Here is a 12,065-nt window from a genome sequence, read left to right as displayed (position 1 = left end):
TGCAAAATCAGTGAGTGCCAGAGACGAAGCCCTCCCCAGAGGATCTGGGTGTCGGGGTTCAGGTTGGCACTACTGGGGAGCAGCAGGGCGTGGTTGCAAGAGTGGATACCTCAGTCCAGCCACCTTGGGCCACGGCCACGCCTCCCCAAGACGGTGGCAGCGTTGGTGGTAATCGCTGGTGTTCACTGAGTACTTCCTGTCGGAATATGTATTGTCTCATCTAATCTGCACAGAAACTCCATGAGCTTAGCATGGTAATTTTCCCCAGTTTTCCAGGTGAGGAAACTGAGGCACTGAGAGACTAAGGAACTCGTCCAAGGTCATATTAGCTGATAAATGATGTAACTGGGGTTCAGATCTACACAGTCTGAGTCCAGAGTCCAAATGCTTACCAGTATGCTACTCTGCTTCTCTAGTCCCAGTGACAGTGGTACCAGGCCAGAAAGGAGGACCTTGCCCTCTATACATGCCCCATTGGCCCAGGTGGTGCACTTTAGGGGCCCATGAATTTCCTCAGGCCAGGAGTAAGTTTAGGTAGCCCAGGGCTGAGAATGCACTGCTGTCCTTCACCGGAGCCCTGCCCTGTCTCCCAGACAGCTGTGTCCTGGCAGCACCGGGGACTGGCCGGTGCTTGGCATCTCCCCTTCCTGCCTAGCCCCAGTCAGGCCCTTTCTAGAGCTCTGGGCATGGGTGTGAGTGCCCCATTTTCCAGACAGTAGAGCTGAAGGCTGCCCCAAGCTGAGTGACCTCAGGCCTTTGCCCTGGAGCAAAGGTGCCCTGCTTCCAGGTGCGGCCCAGGTACTGGGGGCTTCGGAGGGTTCTGTCTCAGGGACCCTCAGGTCCTCTTCCCCACTCCCTCAGCGTCCCCCGGGCCTGGACACTCCCCAGCTGGTTTCTAGGTAGAGCTGTTTCGGAGCAGGCCAAGCAGCCAGCACCTGAGAGGGGGCAGAACCTCCAAGCTGAATGCCCGGGGAGGCCCCATCCACGGCTGTCAGGGAACACGCTCTAGGCCCGGTTCTGCTGCTCCTGGGCTGGGGGCCGTCTGGCAAGTTGCTTCACTCCTCTGAGCCTAAGTTTAGCAAAGGAACAAGCATCCTTAGCCTGCCTACCTCTTCAGGCTGTAGTGTGTCGAGCAGCATGACCATAATCAAAGCGCTTTACTGTGTATGAAGTGCCGCTTGAGGTCTGATGGTAGTGATACAATGACCGTTTATTTCCCCCGCCCGGAGGTGGGGAAGCCATGGAGAGCCTCTCGTCCCACAGTGCCTGAACCTGGTGGTTCATTGCAACCACCCGTTGAGCAGAGATTTCTGGGCCCCACTTCCAGACAGTCCAAGTCGGGTATGTATGGCCTGGCCGTGTATATTTTCAGAGAACTTCAGCGGTTAAGTCCTGTCCTAGTTCATTATCTGAACTCCCCCTGCTTTGTGCCGAAGGAAAAACCGAAATCCAGGCAAGGATATGAGAGGCGAACTTGGTGCAGTAGCAGCTAATACTGTGATAGGCACTTTGCCTTCATCGACTAATTTAATCTCACAATAGCCCTGTAAAGTCGGGACTATTACCCCTATTTTCTGGTCAGGAAAACTAAAGCACAGGGAGATTGAGTAATTTGCCTCACGTGTACAACTGGGGAGCGGCAGAGCCAGAACTTCAACCCGGGTGGTTTGGCCGCAGAGCTGTGCTCTCCACCTGCACAGCACGTTGCAGGCCCGAAGACCCTCTGGCCCCGAGGCTGGTGGTTTTGGCTTCTGGTTGGTGCTAGGGTTTCTCTGCTACCACATGGCCGTGGTCAGCGGAGGGGACAGGATCACCCTGGGTGGACCCCAGGGAGCCGTGGGGCATCCTGCCGACCAACCTGCGCACTCTTCCTAGGTCCTGTATCACCTCTTTGAGGAGTTTGCCAACTACGACCGCGTGGGCATCGTGGACATCGTCCTCGGCTTCCTGAGCTTCTTTGTGGTGTCCCTGGGCGGGGTGTTTGTGGGCGTGGTCTACGGGGTCATCGCAGCCTTCACCTCCCGGTTCACCTCCCACATCCGCGTCATCGAGCCGCTCTTCGTCTTCCTCTACAGCTACATGGCCTACCTGTCAGCCGAGCTCTTCCACCTGTCGGGCATCATGGCGTGAGTCTGGGCGTGGCGTGGGGGGCTGCCAACTCAGATTCCCCAGGCTGGTAGGGTCAAAGGGAGCTACCCAGCGCCCAGCCCCCAGATCCAGACTCCAGGTCCCGGGGCTGCCCCTGAAGCACTGAGTTTAAGGTTCTGGAAAGTCTCAGCCCAGCTATTTCTTCCCCTCATTTGTCGCAAAGGGAACCCCTCGGTGGTAGCCGGACACAGTCACTCGCGCTTGCTGCTGCCCTCAGCAGCCCCAGCAAGGAGGCTCCAGGCTTCCCTTGAAGTGAGGGTCCTGGAGGTCCTGAGGCCCCAGACGGGTCTTGAAGCCAGGGGAGTGTGGAGGGGCAGTGAGGTGCAAAGGTGCTCACAGTAGGGGAGGCCACTGGAAGTGTGGGGCACTGGGGGTGACCGCGAGGAGGCTGGGCCAGCAGGAATGGGGCCCAGGTGTGGGCACCAGGCTGGGAGGCCTCGGGCTGCTGCTCAGAAGAGAGCTCCCCGTGGGGACCCCCACAGGTTAAAGGGACACCACACTCGGGGGGATAAACCTGAGGCCGCAGACCTGACTTCTGTAAGGTGGGGTGGCCTCGGGGAGAAGGAACAGGCCTAGGAGCTGGGCAGCCCTTCGTTTGCGTCTCAGCTCTGCCACTCGCTGGCCGTGTGGCTGTGGGCAGGCGACTTTATTTCTACAAGTCTCAGATCTCTCGTCTAGAAAACACAAGAATATGCCTGTGTCTACAGGGTTGGGTGAGAGGATTGAGTGAGAACAGGTGTGCGAAGCCCGCGGGGGCGTCTGACTCGTAAGGGGAGCTCAGGAGACGGGCACCTGTCCGCCTCCCTGGCTGTGGAGGCGCTTTGGGAGGGCGCAGCTCGACTCTGAACCCTGAACCCCGCGCTTCCCTGACCCCAGACTCATTGCCTCGGGAGTGGTGATGCGCCCCTACGTGGAGGCCAACATCTCCCACAAGTCCCACACGACCATCAAGTATTTCCTGAAGATGTGGAGCAGCGTCAGCGAGACCCTCATCTTCATCTTCCTCGGCGTCTCCACCGTGGCCGGCTCCCACCACTGGAACTGGACCTTTGTCATCAGCACCCTGCTCTTCTGCCTCATCGCCCGAGTGCTGGGTGAGGTCCCGGGCCTGAGCCAGGGGAGGTGTGTGTGCGTGGTGGGGGTGGGTGCTGTGTGTGTGTCTGTGTGTGTGTGAGAAGTGCGCTGGGTGGAGGGGCTGGGGTTGGCTTCTGGCTGGGCTTCCCCACTCCTGCTGTCTGCAGCGCTGAGGCCATGATGGGCCTTTGAAGGGAGAGGGACGTGCTTGAGGTGCATCTGTGATCTCTGGGGAGACAGTCATGGTGTGCCAGTGGAGGCCCACAGAGCCAGGTCTGAGAGTGTCTGGACTTTAGCACTTTCAAAGCTGCCTGCAGTTCCTTCCAACCTCTGCTGCTAGCCTGGGGTGCACACGGGGACCAGGCCTTAGGCCCTTGGCTGCTGCTTCACCTGCCAGACACACATTACCTCAGTGATGGCACGGCTTCCCCGCTCTGGATCTCACCTCCTCTCTGAGGTTAGGTCTGGGCGTCGCATTTACTTGCTGCACTGTCTTAAAACCCCTTTAATCCTCCAGAAATTCTGGTTCTGTGGGTTGAGATTGGACTCTGAACTCTGCATTTTTAAATAACTTTTCATTACAGAAGATTCCAAACACACAGAAAAGTAGATCCGTCCTATTTAATAGGTATCAACTTGTGGCCGTCTCTTTTCCCAACCCCTCCTGACCTCCAGCCACTGGAGGCCTCTGTAATGTCGCTAAAATATATCCAGGTTGAGGGACCCCCTTAAATTGAAGATCCACCCAGCTCTTGGACTGAGGGATCTGGAGCATGTTGGGCCGAGGGACCCGAGAAACGAGTGAGCCGGGTGGGCTTACTAGTGGAGGCTTCCTCCAGACAGAGAAGTCTCTCTGCTGCAGAAGCCAGGAGGGTCTGGGACAGCCTGACCCCTCTCTTCCCCTCCCCGGCAGGCGTGCTGGGCCTGACCTGGTTCATCAACAAGTTCCGCATCGTGAAGCTGACCCCCAAGGACCAGTTCATCATTGCCTACGGGGGCCTGCGAGGGGCCATCGCCTTCTCCCTGGGCTACCTCCTGGACAAGAAGCACTTTCCCATGTGTGACCTGTTCCTCACGGCCATCATCACCGTCATCTTCTTCACCGTCTTTGTGCAGGTGCTGGACAGGGTGGAGCAGCCCTGCCTGGGGACCCTGACTCTAGCAGGAAAGAGGAAGCACGTGACCCAAGAGGGGGCCCATGGGTTCTAGTCCCAGCTCCACTGATAACTAGTGCAGTTATCACAGGGACAAGCCACTCCCCCTTTCTGGGCCCCAGTGTCCTAAATTGTAAAGGGAGAGTTGTGATCATGCGTCATTGAAAAGTGACCAATCAGAATGTAAAGTAACCAGACTGCTGCCTAGTTTAGTTAGGAATCCAGATAGCATTAAGAGGAGTGGGTCCAGTCAGCAGGCCCATGATGCTCATTGTAGGGGCTTAAGGAAGTGGTTTAATGTCTTAGGATCTTAGTTTCTGCATCTGTAAAATGGGAATAATAGCGCAACATGGGGAACTGGAAAGGTCCCTGAACTGGCCAGCAGGAGGTCTGGAGTTAGCCAGAGCTCTGCTGTTATCAGTGTGACCCCGGGAAGGACTCTCCTCCCATCTCTGGGTCTCAGATCCCCATCTGTGAAGTGAGGGGACTGAACTGGATGATCCTGAAGAATCCTTCCAGCCTGCTGGCCGTGATTCCTGTGCATTTAAACAACCCAGACTTAGCTGAGAGCCTCACCGCCCTCAGAGTCCCCAAGGAAGCCCAGCCTGAGATGATGTAAATTGCTTTTCCTTATCTGACCTGTGACCTTGGGCAAGTGAGAAACACCCTGTCTGGGCCTCTGTTTCTCTACCATCCCCTCCGTCTTTCCTGGACACTAATCCTGGCCAGGCCCTAGATGGGAAACATCATTGCCTTCTCGGGGAAAAAACAGTACAGAGGAAACTTCCTCGGGCTGGACTTGTTTTTTCTGTCCTTTAAAAGCAGAGGGGACTGCCTCTTTTGTCATCTTGCCCTGCTTCCACCTTGACTTTGCAGTTGTATATGCTAATGGTTTACCAAGCCCTTTTTTTAAAATATAAATTTATTTATTTATTTTTGGCTGCATTGGGTCTTAGTTGCTGCGTGCGGGCTTTTCTCTAGTTGCAGCTAGTGGGGGCTACTCTTCGTTGTGGTGCGCGGGCTCTCATTGCGGTGGCTTCTGTTGTTAGGGAGCATGGGCTCTGGGCACACGGGCTTCAGTAGTTGTGGTTCACGGGCTCTAGAGCGCAGGCTCTGTAGTTGTGGCACACGGGCTTAGTTGCTCCGTGGCATGTGGGATCTTCCCAGACCAGGGCTCGAACCCGTGTCCCCTGCATGGGCAGGCGGATTCTCAACCACTGCACCACCAGGGAAGCCCTACCAAGCCCATTTTTAATGAAAGCAGCTTTGAGGTAGGGACCTCCCTGCCTGAGTTTGAATCCAGCTTTACTACTTCTGTGAGACCTTAGGAAGTTACTTAACCTCTTTGAGTCTCAGTTTTCTCATCTGTAAAATGAGGATAATGAATGGGCTTCCCTCTTAGGGTCATCGTGGGTATTGAAGTGCTAATCCTAGTAAAACACAATTGGTCCTGGCACATGGCAAGTGTGCAGTTAAATTAGTTGCTGCTGCTCTTCCTAGGTCCTCCTGGGTGGCAGTCCTGCAAGGGGGGCGGAGCAGAGGTGGTCCTCCCTGTTAGCCAGGCCTGACTTCCCTGGGGTGACAGAATGCATCTGTGGTGGAGCTCACACTTGAACCCAGGCCCTCTGACCCCTGACCTGGGCTAGATGCCTTGTGTGTGAGTCACTCGGCTGGATGGGCTGTGAAACCGCTGGCTGTGTCTTTGGAAAGAAGCGGGCCTTAAGGAGCTGCTTTATGTAAGTGCTGCTGGGAGGTTGGGAGATCGGGGACCTCAGAGCAGAGGGCAGACTCAAGGACCCTGGGGTGGGGTACCTCTGTGGCCTCCCTGCCAGAGTAGCAGAGCTACAGTGCCTGACACCCACCTGCCCTCCAGGGCATGACCATTCGGCCCCTGGTAGACCTCCTGGCTGTGAAGAAAAAGCAAGAAACGAAGCGCTCTATCAACGAGGAGATCCACACTCAGGTACTGGAAGCTGGGCCTGGGCCCTGTGTTGCAGGAGGAGGCTCCGGAAGCTGGGGAGCAGCTAGGCCTCGCGTCCATGCCCTCAGTCAGCCCCTCCTCCCTCATCCCAGTGCCCGGGTGGCCCTTCAGCCTCCTGAGGTCACCAGGTCACACCATAGGGGGGTGTGGTATGAGCAGCCTAGAACTTGAGGAAGGGGCGTCACGCAGTCTCTGCCTCTGCAGAAACCTATCCCAGGCATCGGCACAAGTGGGTTCAGAGAAGGGGTCTCAGCCGGGCCCCAGTGGCCAGAGGCTTGAGGTTTCCCTGGGGTTCAGGATGAGTGAGGTATAGGTGCCACCTCCTGGCTGGTCCTGGAACTATAGGGCTGGGCTGAGCAGAGCTGCACTAGGGTGGAAGGGGGGCGCCCATTCAGAAGTCTTGGTAGGGGAGGAGCCCAGTAGTAAGGCTTGACCTGGCCCTGGGCCCGTTTCAGTTCCTGGACCACCTTCTGACAGGCATCGAGGACATCTGTGGCCACTACGGCCACCACCACTGGAAGGACAAGTAGGTGGCAGGCCTTGTGGGCAGGAGGGTGGGAGGGGCAGGTAAGGGTCTCCCGGGGCCTGGGCATCAACCCGTCCCAGGAGGTGGCTTCATCCATGTCCTCCCTCCTCCCACCAGGCTCAATCGGTTTAATAAGAAGTATGTGAAGAAGTGTCTGATAGCTGGCGAGCGCTCCAAGGAGCCCCAGCTTATCGCTTTCTACCACAAGATGGAGATGAAGCAGGCTATCGAGCTGGTGGAAAGTGGGGGCATGGGCAAGATCCCCTCTGCCGTCTCCACCGTCTCCATGCAGTGAGTGCTAGTGGCCAACCCTGGCAGCCTCTGCAGGCGCACTGACCCCTCGACGCGCACCTGGAGCAGGCCCCCTGGGGCATCCTACGGGGTGGGCGGGAGAGCTGCAGGGCCACACTGAGGACCAGAGGCTTGGCCCACCCCCCACCCCAGCCATCCCGGGGGGACCCTTCTTGCCCAGCCCAGCAGGCCCCAGGGTCCCAGGAGTTTTCTCATCTGTGCCCCGTTATCCCAGGAACATCCACCCCAAGTCCCTGCCTGCCGAGCGCATCCTGCCAGCACTGTCCAAGGACAAGGAAGAGGAGATCCGCAAAATCCTGAGGAATAACTTGCAGAAGACCAGGCAGCGGGTGAGGAGCTGCTCCCCACCCGGCCCCCCTACAGTAGAGGAGCCCCTCCGCCCCCTCTCTGCTCCAGCCCTGCGCCACACGCCCAGAGCCGCCCAGCCCCTCCAGGCCCAGCTTCTGGGGCCTGCCCTGCCTGACAACTGTTCCTCCCACAGCTGCGGTCCTACAACAGACACACGCTGGTGGCAGACCCCTACGAGGAGGCCTGGAACCAGATGCTGCTCCAGAGACAGAAGGCCCGGCAACTGGAGCAGAAGGTGTGTCTGGGACTGGAGCTGGCTCCCACCTTTCTCCGGGAGCCTGGGTTCTTCCTCTTCCTGCACCGCCACCACCAGGCCCTTTTGGGGATAGAGCCACTCGGATCTGGTTTTTCGGCCTCCTCCACTTGTTTCAAAGGCTGAGCCCCAGGGCGGGTTCCAGAAAGCTGCCTTCTCTCCCTCTTCCCCACTCAGAGCAGCAAAGAGGCCCCCTTCCCCATTGTGTCCTCAGGCATCAGAGCTAGACGAGTCTATCCATGTGCTCTAACCCCTCATTTTCTAGTGAGAAAACTAAGGCTCAGGGGAAAGGGACCTGTCCAAAGTCACAAAGCAAGGCACACACGCCTTCATTCATTTGTTCAGGAAGCGTTTGTGGAGCGGTTCCTAAGTGCCAAGCAGCAGAGCACCCTCTGTGAATCCGGTGGTGAACTGGCCCAGTCCCTCCCTTACGGAGCTTCTCATGCAGTAGCCCGTGCAGGACAGGAAGTGCAAGGGGCCCTGAGCACCTTGAACAAGGAAGTGGTCAGCGTATGCTTAGGATTAAGAGCCACAGGGGAGGGAGTGTGGCAGAGGGAGGTCCAGGCGGAAGGAAGAAGCTGGGCATAAGCTGCTGACCACAGACTGAGGGGGCTCAGCTTTCCAGGAAGCTTGTTAATGGTGTTAGGGTTTGGGCTTTATTCCAAGGGCGTGGAGAGTCACGAAGGAGGGTTCTAAGCAAGGGAACGACATGGGGAGCAGTGGGGGTGGCCCGGCTTAGGGCAGTGGCGGGGGGAGGGAAGGAGCAGGTAGCTTCAAGGAGGAAGGAGGTGGAAGCAGCAAGACTTGGTCACCAGACTGAGGTGGGACTGAGGGAAGAGGAGAAGGCGTCAGGGGTCGCGTCTAGCCTTCCACTGGGGTAGTCGGGAGTGGTGGCTGGGAGAGGGGGCACCAAGGAAGGGACAGCTTTTGAAGGAGGATGAGAAGCTGAGTTCAGTTCCAGCGTGTTGCATTGAGATACCTGGGGGCCATCCAGGGCCCAGGTTGACACTCCTGAGTTGACTCTCTGGGTCTGTACCTCAGGGGTAGGTGTGGGCTGGAGCTAGAGTCTGGGCAAGTGTCACCGTGGGAGAGGCGGGGCAGCGAGGGGCGTGTTCAAGGCCACCCCGGAGGTTGCAGAGCTTGACAAGAGGCTGGGCCAAGCCCTCAGGACCTAGCACTGGCCCGGGCAGAGAGGGAGCGGGCACCCCAGACACACCAAAGGAGGGTGTGGCCACTGGCCTTGGGTGCCGTCCAGAGGGGCCACCCATGCTCACCCCTGTCTGCCCTTCCTCTGTCAGATCAACAACTACCTGACGGTGCCGGCCCACAAGCTGGACTCGCCCACCATGTCGCGGGCCCGCATTGGCTCAGGTAAGGCAGGGCGTAGGGTGCTGGGCGAGGGGCCTCAAGGCTGGGCACACAGTGCCACCATCTCGAGGATGAGGCTCCAACAGGAATGGGCCTCAGAGAGCCCGCGGGGAGGACGGGCTGCTCCCTCCCTGACCTCCCAAGCTCCTCCTACATCGGGTAGAGTTGGGGGTTCACCAAAGGGGGCAGAAGAGTGGCCCTGCTGTCCTCCCCAGGGACAGAGCGCTCCACGTGGGGCTCATGCTGAGGAGCTGGGTGCCTGGCAGGGAGGCTGGAGGCGGCTGCGCCGTTGGGATGACCAGCATGTGGGGAAAACAAGGGCAGGCCTTCCAGGACCCGGTGACTCAGGAGGGAGCCTGAATTCTTGGTCTGAGGAGGGACTCCTATGGGAGCCCCAGGGCCGAGGAGGAGGGGAACACAGTCCTACCTCTCAGACCCCAGTCCGAGGGGAGGAAAAGCAATCTGCCGTGTTGACAAGGGCTTGGAAAGGCCCCTGTGGAGTGATTTGAAGCGCGCCAGGATTGCTGAGGTTCTTTAGGAGCTGCTGGCACGGGCTGAGGTGGGGCGCACGCTGGGCAGGGCTCAGGGGCACAAGCCAGCTTGTGCCTGGCTCTCTGTCCCCAGACCCGCTGGCCTATGAGCCGAAGGCCGACTTGCCTGTGATCACCATCGACCCAGCTTCCCCGCAGTCACCTGAGTCTGTGGACCTGGTGAACGAGGAGCTGAAGGGCAAGGTCTTGGGGCTGAACCGGGATCCAGGAAGGGTGGCCAAGGAGGACCACGAGGACGACAGGGGCATCATGATGCGGACCAAGGAGCTCTCGTCCCCGGGCACCGACGACGTCTTCACCCCTGCGTCAAGTGACAGCCCCAGCTCCCAGAGGATGCAGCGCTGCCTCAGTGACCCAGGCCCCCATCCTGAGCCTGGGGAGGGAGAGCCTTTCATCCCCAAGGGCCAGTAGCACTGGGGCTAGCGGGCGGTGCCCATCCCACCACAGACTCTCCCACCAGAGCAGGGGTCTGCTGGCGGGGCTCCCCTCGTCCTTCCCGACCTGGATTGGCCCTGCCCCTCCCCCTGTCGCATGGCAGCTGGGCCCACAGCCCCCACCGCAGCACGGCTCCCCCTGCCTCCTGGGAAGCGCCCTCCCTCCCACCAGAACTGCCTTCCCAGTCCTTTGGCAGACCTGCTGGGCTGAGGCAAACCCTGCCCTTCCTGATCCAAGCTCTCTCCCATACCCAGACCAGGGCCTCTGAGTTTCCCAGACCTCGGAAGGCCCCCTCCCAATCTGTCACCCTCCTCACTGAAGTCAATCTTAGTTTCTAACCAAAGAGCCTCTGGCTCAGCCTTGGTCCTTCCTGGAAAGGGAAGGAGCCGGGGCCTCTGTTGTCCCTCCATTAACAGCGTTAAGACTAGGGGACCAGGCATCTGACTGGGGGAGGGATCAGTGACCCATGGCCGTCCCACCCTCCTCCCGCCAGCTGTGTCACCCTGGCCAGCCACCTGACCTGTCCTTACTCAGAGCTGCAGGCTGAGGGCATCTCTGAGCTCTGTCTGGAGCTGAGGCGCTTTGGACGATGATATGACTCAGCTCTCCAAACTGTGCTCCAGCGGGGACCACTGGGCCCTTCAGGGGCTTCTGTCAGGGGCACCAGAGAGTGCTGCCTTTTTATCTGTTTTGTTTGTTCACACTTCCATGTAAGATTCTATTTGCACAGAGGGCATTCCTGTTTTTAAAACATTTTTGAAAACCTCTAGCTGAACAGAGCTCCAGCCATCCTACTCTGGAGCATTACCCATCCTCATTTGTGCCTGTCTGCCCAACACTCTCCCCCAAAACAGTCCTCTGTCCCCAGGGCTCTGATTTCAGAAATGACCTCACCCGCTCACATACCCACCCTAATCATGATTTTCTCTAACTCACAGATGCCAGGCCTCCTGGCACCTTCTTTCTCTTGGGCCTGACCCTCAGTTCCCGCTGGCCTGTTTTCTCTCATCCCTCTCCCCTCCCCCACTGGCCCCTGGAACCTCTCTTATAAGCACTGCACCCAGCTTGCTGTGGAGCCCCGTCCTCAGGGTAGGGGCCTCCCCTGAGCATCTCCCACCGGCCAGGGCTGGTGGGTGGGCTGAGTCCTGGGTCCCCAGAGGCCTTTGCTCACAGGCACACACTCCTACTCCCACTGCCACCATGGGCCAGGCCCAGGCCTACTGGTGTCTGTCCTTCTCCCAAGGGTACTCCTTTCCCCAGGATTGTGCAATAGTCAGAGCGTCCCCCTTCCCAATGGACTGGGCAGTGGGTGCTCATCTGTCCCCCCTCCTCTCCATGTAAGTGCTGTTTGGGGCAGGAGTCACCATGCAAGGGTGACGTTGACAACCATGTTCAAAGCCACCACAGCTGCTGCCGCTCTGCCGCCTGTACAGAAGAAACCGAATCTTTTTCATATTCTAATAAATCCGTGTGAGTTTTTGATAGAGTCGAGGGCTGCTCCCTGGGGACCAGGGACCTGTGGGAGGAGGGTGGCCCAGAGCCCCCAAGGACTTGGCTCAATGGCTGGCACAGAGAAACACTTAATCCATGTCAGGGGCTGGTGTGGTTATTACTGTGGGTCCAGCACCAGGAATACAGCTGTGAGCAAAGCAAGACGCTCCTTCAGCCTCTGGGGAAGAGCAACATTAATCAGTGCTATCAGGAAAACCCGTGTGTGTGTGTGTGTGTGTGTGTGTGTGTGTGTGTGTGTGTGTGTGTGTGTGTGTGTGTGTGTGTGTGTGTGTGTGTGTGTGTGTGTGTGTGTGTGTGTGTGTGTGTGTGTGTGTGTGTGTGTGTGTGTGTGTGTGACAGTGAGGGGAGGAAGGGGTGACGAGGAGGACTTTCCTGAGTGATGGATAGAACTACAGGATGAACT

At 58.3% G+C, this 12,065-nt stretch overlaps 1 protein-coding gene across 1 annotated transcript in view; it reads left to right on the top strand.

Moving 5' to 3' along the window:
- The window catches only part of SLC9A1 (solute carrier family 9 member A1), a 49,367-nt gene extending 37,740 nt beyond the window's left edge, over nucleotides 1-11,627 (top strand). Inside the window, exons 3-12 of the mRNA XM_060017083.1 lie at nucleotides 1,876-2,126; nucleotides 3,025-3,242; nucleotides 4,136-4,338; nucleotides 6,250-6,339; nucleotides 6,813-6,883; nucleotides 7,001-7,174; nucleotides 7,410-7,524; nucleotides 7,677-7,778; nucleotides 9,095-9,167; nucleotides 9,789-11,627. Coding sequence (XP_059873066.1) covers nucleotides 1,876-2,126; nucleotides 3,025-3,242; nucleotides 4,136-4,338; nucleotides 6,250-6,339; nucleotides 6,813-6,883; nucleotides 7,001-7,174; nucleotides 7,410-7,524; nucleotides 7,677-7,778; nucleotides 9,095-9,167; nucleotides 9,789-10,126 — 1,635 coding nt within the window. The 3' untranslated portion in view covers nucleotides 10,127-11,627. The remainder of the gene's footprint in view (nucleotides 1-1,875; nucleotides 2,127-3,024; nucleotides 3,243-4,135; nucleotides 4,339-6,249; nucleotides 6,340-6,812; nucleotides 6,884-7,000; nucleotides 7,175-7,409; nucleotides 7,525-7,676; nucleotides 7,779-9,094; nucleotides 9,168-9,788) is intronic.
- The last annotated feature ends 438 nt before the right edge of the window (nucleotides 11,628-12,065 follow it).

Source organism: Delphinus delphis, chromosome 1, assembly GCF_949987515.2.
Source record: "Delphinus delphis chromosome 1, mDelDel1.2, whole genome shotgun sequence".
In the NCBI taxonomy this organism is placed as follows: domain Eukaryota; kingdom Metazoa; phylum Chordata; class Mammalia; order Artiodactyla; family Delphinidae; genus Delphinus; species Delphinus delphis.
The sequence above is the reverse complement of the archived record's forward strand: the minus strand, read 5'-3'. Positions and strand labels throughout refer to the sequence as shown.